General features: G+C 44.7%; 1 protein-coding gene across 4 annotated transcripts in view; it reads left to right on the forward strand.

Annotated features, from left to right (window-relative positions):
• LOC142488348 (uncharacterized) overlaps positions 1-20947 on the forward strand; it is a 33493-nt gene that overhangs the window by 2929 nt on the left and 9617 nt on the right. For 2 of the 4 annotated variants that reach the window (XM_075588752.1, XM_075588756.1), the window contains exons 2-4: positions 8419-8516; positions 19501-19614; positions 19978-20091. In XM_075588752.1, the coding sequence (XP_075444867.1) occupies positions 8498-8516; positions 19501-19614; positions 19978-20091 (247 nt within the window). In that variant the 5' untranslated portion in view covers positions 8419-8497. Of the gene's footprint in view, positions 1-4555; positions 5414-6097; positions 6467-8418; positions 8517-19500; positions 19615-19977; positions 20092-20947 lie in introns of those variants that run through there. The other 2 variants (XM_075588757.1, XM_075588758.1) reach the window with 2 other exon arrangements.

Consider the following 20947-nt stretch of genomic DNA (forward strand, 5'->3'; position numbering starts at 1 on the left):
TGGCTGCCGAATCCGGGCGGATATCCATCCGCGTTCACTACAGCTCCGTTTGGCGCGCTTTCAACAGCCGAGCAGGAAGAATCTTCCGTGTCCAGGGCGCACAGAGGCTTATGCTACAAACAGAGGGAGCAAGCACTATCCACGGCTAACAACACACGTGTGAGCCCAGCAGTCCGGTGCAGCAGCAGCCATCCATAGAGGGGATACTCTTATATATCCACTGCCTGATACCTTCTTACTTTTGGTAAGCAGGTACCCCCACCTGAGTTGGAGTGCCCTAACAGTTTCTATTTTATGTATTTTATGTATTTTTAATGAGATGCTTTATTAAATGTGTTTGTAATTGGTCACTTGTTGTTCCCAGCGTCCGTCTTATGTTATATGTTTGTATGTATGTCTCACAGTATTACACTATGTTGTGATTTTTTTTCCTTACATGTTTTCCCATCACATGTGGAACATCCATTCCCAGGAGAAACATCCACGCCACTGGTTGTATATTTCCATTACTATATATTATATGTTTATATTTTACTAGTGCAGAGCGCCATTGATATATAATTTTTGTAGGGGTATGCCTGTATATTACATCCATTTTTTTTTACCAACACCCTCTCCCCCCCATAGCTCTGTTTTTTTTTTTCAACTTAAGTTTTTATTGCGTTTTACAGAGCATACAATGTGCCACATTCCATAGTTTGGTATCACATTACCCATACAAGTACAGCCTCCATCCTCGTAGGTGCAGGGATAGAGCACCAACATTTGTCAACTTGGACTCACAACATTTAAACACTGGACTTGACAAACCTAACCCACATGACTTAGACAAGACAACAGTAGGTTTACACAGGAAGGAAAAAAAAAGGGGGGGTGAGGACGGGACGGCCTTGGACTTGTATGGATGTTGCATCCTTGATTTCAGCCTTGCGGCTGTATCCTTCCTAGGATTGGAGGCTTCACTGCCCTGTCATCTAGTCTCGGGGCTTGTCCTACCTGTCTCCTAATTGATAGTGCCAAAGTCTTGCCCCGTCATCGGAGAACGCATTCAACTCTATTAATGCAGGATTGTGTCGGCATCAAACCCTGGGATGTCTGTTTGGGCAATCCATTGCGCCCATACATTTAAGAAATTTGAGCCAGAGTCGTTGACCCAACTAGTCAACTGTTCCATCTGGCACACGTGCCAAATTCTATTCCGAATTCTGGGGATAACTGGAATTTCATCTCGTTTCCATACTGCTGCGATCTCACATCGTGTGGCGGTTGCGAAATGCTCAACCAGCTTGTGTGCCGCTGTTGGCAATCCCTGGATTCGCCTGCCCAAAAGGAACAGCCACGGATCCAGGGGGATCTCCAAGTTTAGGATCCTCTGCAACCATTCCCTAATGTTTTCCCAAATCGGGACCACCCTCGGGCAAGACTACAGCCTATGTTTTAAATCCGCTGATTCCCCACACTGCTTTGGGCAGAGCGGCGAATACCCTTTAACAAATTTAGATAGTTTTAGTGGGGTATGATACCAACGCATGAGGACCTTAAATGCGTTCTCCTTTAACGTGGCACAGACTGAGCTTTTGGCTGCAGCCTGAAGGATATGATCCCAGCCTTCGTCTTCTAGTGTCTCCCCTACGTCAGTCTCCCATCTCGTCATGTAGTTGAGTCGGGGTTCGTCAGTCATTCCAGGACAGATCACTTCCATGTACATCCTACATAGCTCTGTTTTTAACACATATGTATATGTGTATATATTTACATCGTCGGAAGAAGAGATCAGTGTATCTCGAAAGCTCGCACAAATAAAAGCATTTCGTTAGCCACTGAACGGTGTCGTCTATTAGTTTTTGAGATATATATATATATAATTAGTGCAAATATATCAAGTGCGCAGAAACAATAGGGTTAAGTAGTTTCTTATAAGTGCAGCCATAATGCTGGTTTTAAAACAAAAACCTAGGAATCTATGAAAAGCAAAGCATTCGGCGCAAAAACTGTCCATTTATACAAAAAAACCTTATAGGAGAGGAACTTATAGTTTATATTGATAGTACATCATATAATGTCCTCAACTTGTTACATTAAGCAATAAAGAATGTCACTGGAACGTGAAAAAGTGTTATATTGGAAGAGTTAGTGATAACTGACAATGTTGCAAGAAATTCATTGGTGTAAAACCGTATTTCAGTAAGTACATTTTCTTCTCCGTATCACTGTTTCTGTGCCCCGCTGGTTAGTTACATTTTGCTTAGAGTACAAAAGCAAACAAATACAGCAGGTGTCTGTGGCTTTTTGCAGGATACACTATTGTCCGTCATCTTCGGCTATCAACCGCTCCGGATCCCCGATTGTAGTCGGACCTTCGCGCTGATAGGACTGATCACATCCAGTCCCCTATGCCTGTTAATGTTGGCGTTTCAGCGCCTCGGCTTTTCTGCCAAGTCGTCCACTCACATGAATCCCGTACTGGCGTTTCTCTGGTCCCAGAGTTAGAGATATAATCCCCTCACTGTGCAGCAGACCTCCAACAGCTTATCGACATAGGACAGACCGCATGTACACCGGACATCGGTGCAACAACTCTGCTCAGATGTTTCGCTGAACAGTGAGGCCCTCGTTCCGACTCCCAGCTGAGTAGGATCCTCAATCACCGGATGCAAAAGGAAAAAATTAAGATAAACGGCAAATAACAACTCTAAACACTTCAGATGCCTTAGAACTTGTATTATAAAAAGTGACCATATAAATTGAATATACAATAGACAAGTAGATATGCTCAGAGAACCCTACGCGTTTCGTCTCATATATAGACTTCATCAGGGGTACCTACGCATAGGGTTCTTTGAGGCTCCTCCTCAGCACTGTGACGTGATATCCAGCTGTGAGTCGGAACGAGAAGCTCAGTGTTCGGCTAAACATCTGAGCAGAATTGGTGAACCTGATGTTTGGTGTGCATTTGGTCCGACCTATGTCGACGAACTGTTGGAGGTCTGCTGCACAGTGAGGTGATTACATCTCTATCTCCGGGACCAGAGAGACACCGGTACAGGATTCATGTGAGTGGACGACTTGGCAGAAAACCCGAGGCGCTGAGACGCCAAGATCAATAGGCTGTAACGAGTGCTACTAACAGGACAGGACCACAGGGCTCAGGTGGGGATGTTAGAGGACACCCACCAACAACCGCGCAACCACGTCCGAATTGCAGAGTCGTCGTGTAGCTGGGTCAGGGCAGGAGAGGTCAGATTAGTTGTGATACTCGCGCGTGATCTAGGATTAGAGAAGTCGGATGGTCGATGTGCGTAGCTGGGGTCCAGGAGTAGAGAGGTCAGAATGGTCGTTGTGCGTAGCCGAGTTCCAGGGGTCAGAGAAGGTATAAGTCACGGTACAAGCTGAGGTCAAAGGTAACAGATAAACAAGGCAGAATGCAAAGGCAATAGCAGAGCAGCAGGATACTAGTGGCAAGCACTAGAAATACAGCTGGGGAGTAATAAAGGGAGTTGGCATTAACCCCTCGAGTGCCCCTGGTATTGCGGCACCAATGTGAAGTGGGAACAGTGATGTTTTCCATTGCGTCAAGGGACGCGGCGCGGGGCTGGAGCCTAGGTCCGGTGCCAGCAGGAGTACTGCAGCGCTCGCAGTGCATGCGCGACGGGCGTCACCCAAAGCATCACAGGGGCAGGATCGAGGTCCAATCCTCACAAAGGCATAGGGGACTGGATGTGATCAGTCCTATCAGCGTGAAGGTCTGACTACAATCGGGGATCCGTAGCGGTTGATAGCCGGAGGTGACGGACAATAGTGTATCCAGCAAAAACCCACAGACACCTGCTACATTTGTTTGCTTTTGGACTCTAAGCAAAAGGTAACTAACCAGCGGGGCACAGAAACAGTGATACGGAGAAGAAAATGTACTTACTGAAATGCGGTTTTACACCAATGAATTTCTTGCAACATTGTCAGTTATCACTAACTCTTCCAATATAACACTTTTTCACGTTCCAGTGACATTTTTTATTGCTTAATGTAACAAGTTCAGGACATTATATGATCTGCAATCAATATAAACAATCAGTTCCTCTCCTATAAGGTTTTTTTTTAATAAACGGACACTTTTCTTATTGCGCCAAATGCTTTACCTTTCATAGATTCCTAGGTTTTTGTGTTTAAAACCAGCATTGTGGCTGCACTTATAAGAAACTACTTAACCCTATTGTTTCTGCGCACTTGATATATTTGCACTAATATATATCTCAAAAATTAATAGATGATACCGTTCAGTGGCTAACGAAATGCTTTTATTTGTGCGAGCTTTCGAGATACAGTGATCTCTTCTTCCGGCAGTGTAAATATATACACATATACATGTTAAAAACAGAGCTATGGGGGGGAGAGGGGGTTGGTAAAAAAATGAGTGTAATATATATTTTTTTTACCAACCCCCCACCCTTCAGCTCTGTTTTTAACACGCATGTATATGTGTATACAGTACAGTATATTTACACCGCCGGAAGAAGAGATCAGTGTATCTCGAAAGCTCTCACAAATAAAACATTTTGTTAGCCACAGAACGGTATCGTCTATTAATTTTTTATTTTATGCACACCTCCGTTATCCAGGCTGGGGTCAAGGCAGGCAGCACAGGAGAATGGTCTAGGTCACAGGCTGGGGTCGGTACCAGGAAAGTTTCAGCGAAGAGCTTCAGCATAGGCACTTCAGCGCAAGGGAAGGTCTCAGAAACCGAGAGGCTACAGCGCAGGGGATCCAGCGTAGATGCTCCAGCATGGGAGGTCCTCAGGAACAAGGAAGGCTTCAGCGTAGAGCTTTAGCGCACAAAGGCCAGGCGGGCCAAGCAGGGTTGCTGCTGATGAGCACAGATGCAGAGCAGGAAGTGATGAAAGCCTCTGTAAGCAGGGCATGCAGACAGGCCACAGGAACCAAGAAGCTATAGTGCTGGGGATCCAGCGCTTCAGCACAGGAACACCCAAGGTAGGCCAAACAGAGATGCTTGTAGCAAGCACAGGTTACCAGGAATACAGCGATTCAAGAATTATGCTCAGCCCCTTCCTGATGGAAGGGCTCAACCTAGATAGCACGGGTAGCCAATAGGGACAGAGCTGCATAGAAGGCAGTATCAAGTTGACTACAGTGTAAGCCCAGAACCAGGTGATTCCAATTGCCCAGTACAGGGAGGGCTATGGCTGGAAGCTCTGTAGCCCTGTAAGGGTGAGTTCCAGCCAAAGCCAGGACCGGAACCCTTACACCGAGGTGACGTACAGTAGTGTATCCAGCAAAAAGCCACATACACCTGCTGCATTTTTTTGCTTTTGGACTCTGGGGCACAGAAACAGTGATACGGAGAAGAAAATTGACATACTGAAATGCGGTTTTACACCAATGAATTTCTTGCAACATTGTCAGTCATCACTAACTCTTCCAATATTACACTTTTTCATGTTCCAGTGACATTGACATTTTTTATTGCTTATTGTAACAAGTTCATGACATTATATGATTTACTATCAACATAAACAATCAGTTCCTCTCCTATAAGGGTTTTTTGTATAAACGGACACTTTTCTTATTGCGCCGATTGCTTTACAATATATATATATATCTCAAATGGAAATATTACTGTGTGCTCATTTGCATGTCTTAGACAGGTCTGCAACCCTGCCTTTCACCATTATCACCCAGCACACAGCGCTTCCGCTGCATCAAGGGATTCTGGGAAATGACATGCAAATGAGCATGCCACCTTTTTGCTTCAAATCTATTTTGACATGGACCCCTATAAGCTTATGCTTGCTGCATTGCACAGCCTGGGTTAAGATGCATAGCCAGTAAACCTACACACAGACAGCTGTCGCTCCTGGGGAGCCTGAGGTGAATTTGTGTAGCACCTCCACCCGTGAGGATCCCAGATTGGCGGGATAGTTCCTCACGAGAACCCGGTATACCTATACTGTATACCTCCCAATGAATCACACTTACCACCGGGTATAATATACAGTGGTGTGAAAAAGAAAGTACACCCTCTTTGAATTCTATGGTTTTACATATCAGGACATAATAACAATCATCTGTTCCTTAGCAGGTCTTAAAATTTGATAAATACAACCTCAGATGAACAACACATGACATATTACATCGTGTCATGATTTTATTTAACAAAAATAAAGCCAAAATGGAGAAGCCATGTGTGAAAAACTAAGTCATGTTCTTTTAACCAATAAATACTTTTTTATGGTCACATAATCCAGCTCTGCTTCATTTGGCTGTGCACCGTTTTTTTCCACCTCGTGGATATCTCCCCCAACTTTTGTAACTTGGCAGGGCCCCTTTAAGCCTTTAATTGGTATTTAATTTGTTTATTTTCTGTTTCCATTTGTCTGTTTGCTTCTTTGTTAACCTGCTAACGCCCTCACTTCTCTCCCCGACTGACCAGGAGCCTTCTCTTCCTCTGAAGGTAGGTTTGCAGGACTGGCAGGACCAGGATTAATCCCTATTTTTCACAGGAATTCCTCTCCTTCTTCTGGCTGATTTAGTGTGTGTGGCACCCCATTCTTTAGGACCATAAGTCCAAATGGAAAAACCCAACAATAGCGGGTCCCCCTGTCCCTTAGGATTTTGGTTACGGGGCCATACTCTTACGTTTTAGCAGTGTGGTGGGGGAAATATCCTGAAACACTGTAAGACTGTATCCTTCAAACTCTATGCTGTTGGCAGCCCTAGTGATTTGGCATAAATCCTCTTCGACGCGGAAATAATGGAACCGCATGATAATGTCCCTGGGTGGGATCCCTGGTTGCTCTCAGAGCACGGTGGCACCGATCCAGATGGATGTCTGATTCTGGTTTGTCTGGCAACATGTGCACCAGCCATCTTGTCACGTAGTCCTCCAGGTCTGCTACAGATTGAGGGACCCCCCTCAGGCGAATGTTGTTTCGTCGGTCCCTGTTCTCCGCGTCCTCTTGCTTATTGCCGATTTCCATCACTAGGGCTTTGAGTTGAGCCGTTTCCCTCTCGTTCTTTTTAAGTGCCTGTGTTGCTGTTTCCATCTGCCCCTCCAGCCCGGCAGTTCTTTCTCCCACGCTGTTTACATCTCTCCTGATCTCTGTTAACTGTGAGAGAATGCTTTGAGCTCTTTGCAGAACTCCTTGATCAGCGCAGGCCACCAGTTGTTTATCTCTCTTGTCCTCTGCTTGCTCTCCTTCAGACCCTGACTCCTCCAGCAATGGGAGTCCCCTCGAGTCCACCGCTCCCGCCATCCCTCCCCTGGGGAAGAAGTCTGTGAGCACGGGGGGGGGGGGTAAGCTTTTTTGATTTGGCTCTCGTACACATCCCTGTCGGTTCTGCTCTATAAAGCTCTCAACTGTGTTGTTCTAAATGCTGATTAAGTGCCTGTTTGATGTTTGGTTAATGCTGAAGGGAACGGAGCACTTCAGTTAGGCAGTTAGGCGTCCGTTCCCTCTGCCGTCGCGCATGCGCCTCCTATGTTATTTACATTTCAATAAAACCTTTGGTCATTGCGTTCCAGTTTTTCTCGTTTGAATCAGCAGTGCACCCGCATTTTTCCTTTTTGGATTTCTCTCAATTGCGTATTATAATAATGTATGTTTCTTGTAACAATCTTTTTTCTGTAACCAAGCACTGTAATGCTTTTTGTATATTAACTCTAAATTTAAGTACTGTTTTTGGACCCTATTCAAACTTTGAAAAGTAACTGGATACCTTTTTTGCTACAATAGATTTGTATGTTAAATAAGGACCCCTAACGATAAGTCTATGGGGCAGAATAGTAGTCAGGGGTGACCCTGCTACATACACAAGTCACGTGCTCACTTGTGTTATGTATGACAACTGATAAGAAAGAAAATGAGACGATAAGGGTGTGAGGCGATCAAACCCCTATTTAATATGGTGAGAAGTGGGGTCAGGTTAGAGGGAGTTACTGCACTGTTCTGCATTGCCCACTTCTCACTGTATAAAATAATAGAGAGACGGTGTCAGTATGGAACAGAACTGCTGGACCGGAGAGCGTATCGGGAACTTTTATCAGTCTCTCTAACGCCAAACTGGAGCACCAGATTTATCTGCTTCTTTTTATTCATAGTATTGAACTGGACAGTATATGAATATGTTGCACTAAAATGAGTTTGCTATTCTCATGGCTGTGACTCTTTTATACTGTGGTTTTTATTCTAGGTGATTATGTTCCATAATCCTGAACCATAGATGAATTTTGCACTGTTTGAAATGAAGTTCCTGTTTGAGGTTGGACCATATGTTTGTTTAGGCGCCTCTGATGTTTGGGTTGTTTTTGTCTTAAAAGTTTTAAAGCTTATACTAAATTCTTTAAATTTGTCCAATAAAAGAGATCGTATTAATTAAAATTTTTCTTTCTTTTTTTTTATACAGGCACAGCTGATACCTAGGAAATATAAATCAATGAACCTCATATCTCAGCACCTCCAGAGGAGCGCTGCTCACTACCAGCATGGATCCACACGTGTTAAGTGAGTAGAGGAGATATTTTAGTGGCTTTCAAATCTCCAAGGAGGGAATATCTGGTATTTTGCAGTTACAGGCATACCCCGCATTAACATACGCAATGGGTCCAGAGCATGTAAAGCGAAAATGTACTTAAAGTGAAGCATTACCTTTTTTCCACTTATCGATGATTCGGTGCAGGTAGGGAGCAGGTATTGCTGTTCAGGATGTGCTGACAGGCGCATGCGCGAGCTGCCGTTTGCCTGTTGGGTGAGGGGAATCAGCGCGTCACTACTACGGCGGTCTGTAGGGCAGAATAAGTGTCTGTACTCGTGAAGCGAGCGTACGGACACAGGGGTATGGTACTATTGAAAATATGTCCTTACTCGCGAGTGTACTTAAACTGAGTGTCCTTAAACCGGGGTATGCCTGTATTTTGCAGTTATGCGAGTTAAACACCCAAATTAATTCATCTTGTTAACCCCCCCTTTCACGGCTCCACAGAATAATCCATAACGTAAATGCTCAGTCTCTCAGCCATATAGATGGTGTGGGCCGGGATTGGATGAAAATGTGGAATACAAATGGCTCTTTTATAAACCAAAGTATGTTTATTGAACGCAGTCTATAAACACTTCACATAGATATACACAGATAACATGACACAATACATGCAGCAAAATATAAGCGCTTTAGATAATCATCCTCTAGTAGGTTCCGGTCCTATCTAGAGGAGGTACTTATCTTGCGTTACCCATTGCGAAGGACGAAATGGAAACTTCTTTCATGGAGACAGCGATGTGCTAAGAACTTTCATAATTGGCTGATTCAACAACATACGTTCAATTTACTGTGGGGGCAACCGTATGGGAACTATGCTGCACACTTCACGCATATATATATAAATAACTTTCCTGTTGTCCCTATGGCAGTGGTCACCAATGGGTTAAGTTCCACCCTGTCGCCGAGATGGGACAGAAATCTACCTGTGGGAGGCCATAAATATCCCTCCTTTCCTCCCCAGATATTTTTTTTTTCTGTCCTACCCATCTGAGGTAGAGGTTAGTGTATTTACGTAGTATAGTGGGAGCTTACCCGATTATCTTGTAATAGATCCAGGGGAGTTGTCTGCATCTGTTTTTCGCTGTAGCTCGGACGTCCGCGCTCCAAGGAGTTAGCTGTTCCGGGGTCCGTCAGACGGTCATGCTGCAAATAGCCGCTGAGGCTCGCAGCTCCTGAAGCCTCTTTGACAGGCGAGTGCATGCGACCGCGTGGATGCACGAGTAGCAGCGAGAAAGCTCGCGCAAGGCCGCGTGGGGTTACTGGTCCGAGGGGAAATAAAAGGATTTTAAATTGCCAAGCAAGCGCATGCTCTTGTTGCCCTGTTACTCTCGCAGGAGGATTAAGACATGTGGAGGACAGCACACACGCTGGAACCCTGCTCAAGTGCTGCATGTAAAGGTGTAACTGCTGCAAGCCTACCATAACTATATATGCATTGCTAAAGTCTGCAAGCCTATCAGGACCTAACCAGGATACATCATGGATGCAAGCTCTTCTAAAACTGTGGTTGCTAAAGTCCCAACGTAAGCCCCAGGGAGATAGTAGTAGTTGTACTCTTGCAATTTTTGTTTAAAAAAAAAAAGAGATGGTTATACAGTAATTACTGATATTCATATTATGTCAGTACTCCAAACTCACAACAGGAAGATCCAGTGGCCAGAGTGCCTACAGAACCAACTGTTGGAAAGAAGACCATGAAGAAAACAAATCATTGTGTCTCTTGTGAGAAGCTTGCATTGGAAAATTGAAGACTTTGTGGAGATTGCTGAAGAGTTGAGACAAAAGACCCATGTTGGATTTCATCTCATGGATGCAGGACGCAGTAACCCAGGTCATTGAAGCAGCCTCTTCAAAGTCTGCCCATAAAGGCTAAACTGTGGGCAAGATCATGTACTTGCCTAGAAAGCCTGTAAGATTAATCTTCTGAGAATTCAGAGGGCAAACAATTCAGCAGGATGGAACTGGAAATGGAATCTTCAGATAATGAGTTTTCAGCAGAGGAAGAATCGTCCACTTTTGATCTGGTCACTTCTCAAGGCAGGAAGAGAGATCTTACAGACCGAGGATGAGCCTTCCCCTTTCGGAACCTAGAAATCACATATTCAGGAGCCTGCACAGGAAACCAAGAACCTTCCTGGCCCATGAAGATGTGAAGGAGATGATCACATTAGAGTGGTCCCAGCCAGACAAAAAACTCCTTTGACTAGGACATTTTCAAGAATGTACCCATTCGAGGAAAAAGTGCAAGCATGGGATTCCCCACCATAGGTGAATGCAGCGGTATAAAGGTTAGACAGAAGAACAACCCTGCCTGTGGACAATGCGGTCTCCCTTCAAGACGGTATGATGGAGAATGCCTTAAAGAAATTGTTTACTGCTGCGGGCGCAGCTTGCAGGCCTTCCGTAGCCATAACATCCGTGTGGAGCTATGAAGTGTATGGCTTGCTAATGTGGAGGAAGCCCTGGAGAGAGGAGTTAAAAGATCCCAGATAGTTGAGCCACACTCTGAGCTAAAACTGGCAGTGGCCTTTGTAGCAGAAGGATCACTGGATTCAATAAGGCTGACAACAAGGTCTATGTCACCGTCTGTCGCAGCCAGATGAGCACTTTGGCTAAGATATTGGCAGGCAGATTTGTCATCTAAGAGCAATCTGTGTTCAATTCCTTTCGCAGTTCGTCTGTTCAGTAGGAAACTCTATTCCGTCATTGAGAAGGTTCTGGAAGCAAAACTCTATTCCTTGCACAGGAAAGGAAGAGTAGATTTCATGGCGCAATTTCATCTATGAATGAGGGGGTCAACAACCGAGCAATGAGATCCTACAGGCCCGGAATTGGTTATACAAGAACAGCCTCCTGGTGTGGAGGCCAGGGCTCTCTTTTTTTGGGCCAAGAAGAGGTGGACCCTCATAGAGTGGCTGAGATGTTTGCATGAGATAATAGGAGCTTGAACATCCTACAGTACGTCGGAGGAAGACTTAATTCCATTATGTTTGGGCGCAAACGATTACAGTCTCTTGGATGCTTGTATAATTGTCTGGAATTCAAAACTATACCTGGAAGGCACAGGTTCATAAGATCCCGATGACAGAGAAACTTGCCAGACAGGCATTAACCATCAGTATCCAACAGCTTATTAATTTATGAATGATCATGCAATTCAACCACAAAGAAAGATATCGATGTATCTTCTCACCAGTGTTCCTCGTGAAAAAGGTGAACGGAATATTCGGGTCTATCCTAGACCTAAGAGGAGTAAACAAACTGCTCAATGTAAGGAAATTCAAAATGGAGTCCCTCAGCACCATTATTGCCGCAGTGGACAAGGGGGGGGTCTGGCTTGTATCAGTATACCTAAAGGATGCTTACTTTCACGTACCCATATGTCACAGATGATTTCTGCAATTTGCAATAGGGGTAGCACACTACCAATTCAGAGCTCTTCTCTGTTGATAACAGTCATTGCCAAATGTAAGAATACATATTGTATCTTTAACTGTTCCTGCAATGTCTTTATACATAATGTAAAACCCATTTCACCTAATGTAACCATGTGTCTGTCGTCATACCTCTGTGCCCAGGACATACTTGAAAACAAGAGGTACTGTAACTCTCAATGCATTACATCCTAGTAAAACATTTTTATAAATAAATCTAATACAAATTTTCCGCTTCGTGGACGAAATTCTGATAAAGGCACAGGACTGAGTCCTCTTACGTCAACTCCTATCAAGGATGCTAGAATTCATTTCACATCATGATTGGTTGGTCAACACGGAAAAGAGACAATTAAGCCCAACCCAGAATCTGAGATTCCTGGGGATGGAGTTAAACACACAGCAAGGCAGAGTGGTTCCTCCTTGCGACAAAATAAAACATTTGAAGGAGACGGTCAGAACAGCCAGAGCCAGCAATCGATGGCGGGCTCATTAATGCATGAGGCTGATGGGCACTCTATCACCAACCGTACAGGTGGTAAACTTGGCCAGGTGGCATAGAAAACATTACAACAAAACTTCTTGCGCCATTGGCAGAGGCAGGCGGCAAGACTGGACTAATGTAACTCCTTACCAAAAAACGTAAGAGAATCCTTGAAATTGTGTGATAGCGACAAGAACCTAAAAGCAGGTTTTCCTCTACAAGATCAGGTCTGGCTCATGCTTATGACTGACACAAGTGGCACAAGCTGGGGAGCCCAGCTCGGGACCAAGAGAGGCAATTTTTCTTGACTATTGTAAGTCATGAAATGTCAGCTAGCATTCTAGAGCAGTAATGGAGGCAATTGAGCACTTCTCACCACTACTACGAGGGTGCAACTTAAATATCAGGTCAGACAACCATACTAAGGTGACCTATATAAGGAAGCACAAGGAGCCCCGTACTCCAACAGGAACAACACCCGATTTATTACCTGGGCAGAATGTCATCTAGCAGACTTTAAAGCAATTAATATCGCAGGGAAAATAAATCTGTGGGCAGGCGTCCTCAGCCGGTAGACCCTAGATCCAGGAAAGTGGTGCCTGTCAAACATGACTTTCAATCAATTAGTCGCAAAATGGGGGACAACAGATCTCATGGCAACATCAAGAAACTGGAAGTAACAAAAGCTCTGCTCAGGAATGTTTCATCCAGTAGCTACCACAGTAGACGCCCTGTCCGTTCCATGGAAGTTCCGACTCTCATGCGTGTTCCCACCAATTCCCAAGATTTCTCAGGAAAGTCAGACAAGTCAAGGCAGACGTAGTGGCTATACTCCCAAATTGGCCACGCAGAGCCCGGTTGTGACGGTGAGGGGGTAACCAGGTTCACAATAAAGGTTAAGCTCATATGGTTACCTCTGATCCATGTATTGGGGTTCGGGAGTGTCAGCTCTTGAGCCCAGTGATTGTACATGCTTGTTGTAAAATCATGCGACGCTACAGAATGTATGTGTTTTTACCTTTCCAGGATTGCCAGCAAGCAGAGAATGCTGGGCTATGAGTTTCAAGGGGGGGGGGGAGGGTTACGGAGAAAGTGTGGTCAGAATGTGCCTAGCTAGTTGGAGTCCAGAGTTGCTGGATACACGAAAAATGTAGCCGGGAATCGGGTCGGATTCCCGGATACATATAGGCACATTGCTCCGGCAAAATCTCCCCTTAAAAACGCTTGCGCGACTCACCGCTAGGATTCCCTGCTTCAGCACAGACCAGAAAGGTAAATGGGGCATAGGGATGTGAGGTGTCCTTGAACTTGTCAAGGGTTTCCTAGGTTAGGGGGGATACCCAGTTAATGCCCAGGTCACCCAGAACCTATATAGGGGCTCTGAGGTGCTCCAACCATACATTTAGATTGTGAGGAGTTTTAAAAGCCCATGTCCAGTTTATAGTGTGTGGGAAATATGGCTAGTAAGAAATAAAGTGCAGCTTTTTATTCTATTCCCCATACCAGAATGACTTTGAAAAATATCCTAAGAGTTATATTTTTATTAAACAGTGTGTTTTAAAACATATATGTTTGTTAACAGTATAATGAGCTGGGTCAATCTGGACCAATCTTCTGGATCAGTCACTGGCCTACCAGCTTGTGCCAGCGAGTCTACCCAGACATCGGACATGAAAGCCACCAGAGGTTGCCAGGTGTGAAGAACATTTGGGCATGAAGTTTAGGTTTATATGCCCACATCCTGGGATGAATGGAAGTCCTCAAGACTACCATTTGCCCCACCAGACTGTGGGGAGCCTAAACCAGCAGGAGGCTTCTGCATACCAAGTGGCTAAGGTGGAAATCTTGTGCATCCCCTTGGCCGATTCAGAAGATCCGCTTGCCTGACTTCAGAAGACTGGCATCGCTCTGATTGGCTGGTAGGAAAGTTCCCACGCTGGGATTGGCTGGAGTATTTCATAAATGAACTAAAATACTAAAAGACTCCCTCAGCCAATCCAGTCGTCAGATTTGAAGCGCCAAAACAGCAGCGGCAAATTTGAACCGACCAAAAGATGCTCCGAAAGAAATAACAAAGACACCGGCTTCAGAAATCCGAAGTGAAATATTTCAGTCCAGCTTTTTAGGACCAAGTTCTCAAAAAGGAACGTAGCGGTCGCGGCTGGGATTCCAAGCTGAATCGAGTTCCAGGGCGTTTGGAGCTAGCTTCCGGTGAACTTATTTCAGCACCTCCGGAGGAAAGTCAGCGGTGGCATCAGGAACATTTGCCGATTTGAGTTCCAGGACATCTCGGACTAAGTCCCGGTCAACTAAAGACTCTTGTTTCATGTTATATTAAGCTAGGAAAGTCTATTTTTTTTACCCCAGGTCCCAAGTAAGTGTGTTCTTCTTATGTAGTTTTGTAACATTGTGTGTTTGTCTTTTCATGCGAATAAATTTCCAATTTATTTCACTTATCTTGTTTTGCTCAGTGTATGATCCAGATAAAAAGGTGTTAATGCCTGGTCTCCCGTGACACTGGTTCCCACAGGTAATTCAACTTTTGCTAGACAAACTGTGGCAACTACCCATGTTTGAAGGCCTCATATTCCAGGATCCAGTGCAACATCCCAGTCCAGGGGAATGGAATTTTTATGTCAGGGAGGTTTAGCGGGAGCTGCTCAGATCAAGAGGGCTGTCGCATAAGGGGTTACAGGCCTTAATGGCGGCAAGGACTACTTCTACAGTATATCATAGAATCTGGCATCAATTCTATCAGTGGAGTGAGCAACAAGGTATAAGCTTCTTGAACTACCTGGAGTTTTTTGTAAGAATGTCTAGAACAAGGGCTCAGCTGTAGCTCATTGAAGGTTCATGTGTCCGCATTATCGGCACTACTAGTGAGACATTTGGCCGATTTAGACCTCATAAGTAGATTCTTCCAAGTTTTGAAGAAAATCAATCCACAATACAGGGACTTGGTTCCAGTTGGGATTTATCATTGGTATTACGGGCTCTAACAGATGGGGCATCTGTTTTGAATCACTTTCTCAAGCTTCAGACATGAATCTAATGCTAAAGACAGTCCAGTTGGTAACGTCTGTGCTTAGGATTGGTGAATTACCAGCTTTGTCCATGAAGGAACCTTACCTTATTTTTCATCAAGAAAAGGTCTTCTTGAGTCCAGTACAGCTTTTCTTACCTAAGGTTGTTTCAAAATTCCATATCAACCAGCAAACGACAAAGAGCGGATTCTACACACGTTACATGTAGTGAGGTGCTTAAAGCTCTACCTTTCCAAAACAGAAGGATTTAGGAAGTCAGACTGTTCATTCTTCTGAAGGAAGCAAGGAAAGAGCAAACAGCCTCAAAATCTACCATAAGTCAATGTTCTGTAACAGCTATCAGGAAGGCCTGTACTATTCAAAAGATTCCAGTCCCAGAGCTGGTAAATGCACATTCGACAAGGGCCATGGCCACGTCATGGGCAGCAAGGCGCAGGCTTCCCCCGCAGAATTATGCAGGGCAATTAATACATTTATTAAGAATTATTCTTTGGACGTACAAGCCTCCGCAGACGCATGCTTTGGAAGAAAGGTCCTGCAGTCGTCACCACTTAAATAAAAGATCATATTTGAGTGTCAAGGTGTGTGGTGTTTTATTCTAGGACCCCCTCCCTTTTTTTATGTGGGTACTGCTCTGGCAAGTCCCATTGGTGATCACTGCCATGTAGACAACAGTGAAATAGAAAATTGATACTAACTTTCTGTAATTTTCTCTTCCTGGAGAGTCCTTCCCTGGCAGTGCTCACCAATTCCCTCACAAAGTTTAGATCTAAGATGTTTCTAGTTATATATTTCAGATTTTTGTACCAAGGCTACTTGGGGAGGAAAGAAGGAGCTATTTAGTGTCTTTCCACGGGTAGATTTCTGTCCTATCTCAGCTGGAGGGTGGAACTAAACCCATTGGTGAGCACTGCCATGGAAGGAGTCTCCAGGAAAATACAATTACGGTAAATTGGGTTTCAATTGACTTTTTTACGATTCTCTAACAAGCGCTTACCAAAGAACTGGGCACATTATAAAATAACAAATAGTGACAGAACATACCTTGCTGCAGACTAGACACACACAACATATTTACAGAACTTGCATGAAGGCCTCAGTTGAGACTCTGGTGAACCTGCTTGTAGAACAAAGCATGTGGCTGTATACACCCTCCATGCTGACATCACAGTTCATGATGTTGAAAGCAGAGGGGTTAAACCTGGGGCCCACACAGTTAATCCATTATCATAATTAACCCCAACTCCAGTCCTCAAGTACCCCTAATAGTGTTGTACCGGGTAGCTATTTAAAAAAAAAAAAAAAAGGGTAACGGTTAACCTGACCAAAATAAATGGTTCTACCCGGCCGGGTACCCGGCTACCCGGTTTGACACTTACCTGGTGACAGTGTCCTCCGACCGGCGGGGGACAGCAGGAATCCCTTACCGCGTGGCTTGTTTCCTTAATGCCTGCAGTTCACAGATCACCACACGCCCACCCCACCTTCGCTCCTGCCCGCCCCACCACCTCCGCTCTCCCCTGCTCCTCCTCCGCTCCCATCCGCCGCATGTCCGCCCCGGCCGCCGCACCTCCGCGCCCGCTCCTCCTCCGCTCCTGTCTGCCGCACCTCCGCTGCTCCCAACCTCCGCACCAGACCTCCGCTCCTGTCCGCCGCACCAAACCTCCGCCGCACCTCCGCTCCCGTCCGCTGCTCCTCCGCTCCCGACCTCTGCCGCTCCCGACCTCCACCGCACCTCCGCTCCCGTCCGCTGCTCCTCCACTCCCGACCTCCGCCGCACCTCCGCTCCTGGACGCCTCCGCTCCCGCACGCTCCTCCACTCCCGGGCGCTGCCGCAGCACCTCTGCTCCCGGCCGCTGCTGTATCTCCGCTCCCGCACGCTCCTCCTCCGCTCCCGTACGCTTCTCCTCCACTCCCGGATGCCGCCGCACCTCTGCTCCCCCGCTGCCGACCTCCGCCGCACCTCCACTCCCAGACACCGCCGCACCTCTGCTTCCGCACTCTCCTCTTCCGCTCCCTGACGCCGCCGAACCTCCGCTCCCGCATGCTATTTCGCTCCCGGCCGCCGCCGCACCTCCGTTCCCGCATGCTCCTCCGCTCCCGGACGCTCTCGGCACACCACTAACCCCCAACAGTCCAGTTTTTAAGAATATGGTCACAGTAGCACAGGTGGCTCAATCGTTTTGATCGATTCACCTGTGCTCAAGCAGGGATATCCTTAAAACATGGACTATTAGGGGTACTTAAGTACTGGATTTGGGGAAAAACTGCCTTATAGAAACTAGTAGTCAACCAAGAGGGGGCTACACTGTTTTTTCTAATAGAACCTCCATCAGGTAAACAAAACAGAGGGGTACCTTCGCTCAGCTTAAAGTAAAGTGGGGGATGGTGCTCCTCTGGGTTAAGGTAAATGCGATAAACTAGATACAGGCATACCCCGCATTAACGTATGCAATGGGACCGGAGCATGTATGTAAAGCAAAAATGTACTTAAAGTGAAGCACTCCCTTTTTCCCACTTATCGATGCATGTACTGTACGGCAAACATCATATGCGTGCATAACTGATGTAAATAACGCATTTGTAACAGGCTCTATAGTCTCCCCGCTTGTGCACAGCTTGGGTACAGGTAGGGAGCTGGTATTGACGTTCTGACAGGCGCATGCGCGAGCTGCCGTTTGCCTATTGGGCGATTATGTCCTTACACGCGAGTGTACTTAAAGTGGGTGTCCTTAAACCGGGTTATGCCTGTACAGAAAAGTAAACCCAGTTATGGTCACTCTTTCCCCTGAAGTGGGTGTATTATGACATAGTTTAAAATACCTTTATTAATTGCATCATTAAAATATAGATAGTGTAGACAGCGACGCTTGGCTAAATCCTTTAAATTCAATGATGAATGTTAGATATTGTGAATTAAAAAAGGTTGTTGTTTCTATAAATACTAAACAACCTCTGGTACAGTGACCAATGGTGAAAAATAACTGTTCCCTTAGTATACAGGCATACCCCGCATTAACGTACGCAATGGGACCGGAGCATGTATGTAAAGCGAAAATGTACTTAAAGTGAAGCACTACCTTTTTCCACTTATCGATGCATGTACTGTACTGCAATTGTCATATACGTGCATAACTGATGTAAATAACACATTTGTAACAGGCTCTATAGTCTCCCCGCTTGCACACAGCTTCGGTACAGGTAGGGAGCCGGTATTGCTGTTCAGGACGTGCTGACAGGCGCATGCGTGAGCTGCCGTTTGCCTACTGGGCGATATGTACTTACTCGCGAGTGTACTTAAAGTGAGTGTACTTAAAGCGGGGTATGCCTGTATATAGGGACTAGAGACGTATAGATCTCCCACCGTAATAATCCTGATTTCCCTAAATGGGTTCAATATATATATAACCCTTGTTCATAACCAGAGATAGAGCTAGGATATGTATTAATATCCCATGGATGGTAATATATAAATTATATACAGGGTATCAAATAGTAGCTGAGGTAGCAATATAACAAAAAAAATAGCCATAGCTTAAAAGGTATAACAGGATATATTATCCAGGGAATGGTTTTAGATAATGACAAAGATTAATTGGTCACTGTACCAGAAGTTGTTTAGTATTTATAAAAACAACAACCTTTTTTAATTCAGAAAATCCTAACATTCATCCTTGAATTTGAAGGATTTAGCCAAGCGTCGCTGTCTACACTATCTATATTTTAATGACGCAATTAATAAAGGTATTTTTAACTATGTCATAATACACCCACTTCAGGGGAAAGAGTGACCGTAACTGGGTTTACTTTTCTGTATCTAGTTTATAGAACCACCATCAGGTAAGATGTTTTCAACACTTTTTAAGTAATTTTCTGCCAGAAGGGTCAGTAACACATTTCTTTACAAGAGGTATTCTATTATACCGATATCAGAAGAGCGCCCACTCCCAGCATTACATGATGGATTTTCCTTTTCTCATTGCAGGTTTCCCAGTGGTTGTGCCTCAGAGTTTAGAGGTTAAGTCGGAGAAAGAAGAGGCAGACACGGAGGAACGTCTGACAACCATAAAGAGTGAAATGGATTCATTTTCTATTGGTGGTAAGTACCCTTACACCCTCACTTGTCTTTATTTAATTTGTTTAAAAAATGTACAGACATGTCTACAGTATTGGGGAAAATAACATTAATTCAAGGATAGAATTACAAGCTACATGTTCTAATAATTAAAACAGATATGATTTTCTAAGGTTATATTGAGAATATCATTGTTATTGAGGTTTGAACATTGGTAGCACCAAAAACTCCAACATGTTTTCAGCACTCCAGATTAATCATCAAGTTCAATCACTAACTTTTCACATCTACTTCGGAATCATTACAAAGTATTTCTGTATAGGGATATCACAAGAAGAGTTTCCACTCTCGGCTTTACATGATGGATTTTCCTTTTCTTGTTGGCAGATTTTCCAGTGGTTGTACTGGAGAGTTTAGAGATTAAGTCAGAGAAAGAAGAGCCAAACACTGGGGAACATCTGACCCCAATAATGGGAGAAATAGTTACACTTTCTGTCGATGGTGAGTACCTTTAACATCCTTTTGTGAAGACAAAGGCTATCTTGTTACACAGTAGTATGGTCACCTTTAGGGAGTATTCAGGGAGTATTAATTGCCTCTTATAGGAAGTCCGAAGGCTTGCTGGGTATTCTGGAGAAGCCACGTGCAACAGAATTAGAGGAGTAATAAGGCTCTCAAATTAGTATAAAGGTTGGAAATGGGTCGCTGATCTTCAGCGGATGAGATGGAACGCAGTTGGGAAAAAATAATAATTTTAAGATCACCTTCCACTATTTGACCAGTGTATTCTGCCTGTGTTCGTAGCCTCTAAATACCAAGATTAATTCAGAAGCTTGTCTCGCTCTAATTTCTCTATTTACCCTTTCCTCTCCCTGACCATCACCTCATCTCATTTACTCTGAATCTCTGAATTCTCCTCCTGTTCTTCACCTCCATTTACCCCTCAATTCTGCAGAGACCTGCGATTCATTAAGCCAACCGCTCAGCTCCACTTTCCTCTCCTCCCTCTTCTCTTTGCTCCTCTACTGACCCCACAACCTTGTTATGAACTATAATTTTGCCCTATCTTCCTCTCAAGATCTACATGCCCCACTTCTCTGCCACTCTCACCCTTCTAGCCTCAGACCTTGGTTAAACTGCCATACATGAATGCTTTGCTCCTACACTTGCTACTCAACGCTCCTAGAGGCAATATCATATTCGCTTGAAGGATCTAAAAATAACGATTTTTTTAAGTTTACAGACTTTTTTGGAAACCAAAAAAACACACCATAGTGACAACAGTCACCTAACATTAGAAAGACACCAAAACATAATATATTTACATTTTCTTCCTTCATCCTTCAGATATATACAA

The sequence above is a fragment of the Ascaphus truei genome, chromosome 2, assembly GCF_040206685.1.
Source record: "Ascaphus truei isolate aAscTru1 chromosome 2, aAscTru1.hap1, whole genome shotgun sequence".
NCBI lineage: Eukaryota > Metazoa > Chordata > Amphibia > Anura > Ascaphidae > Ascaphus > Ascaphus truei.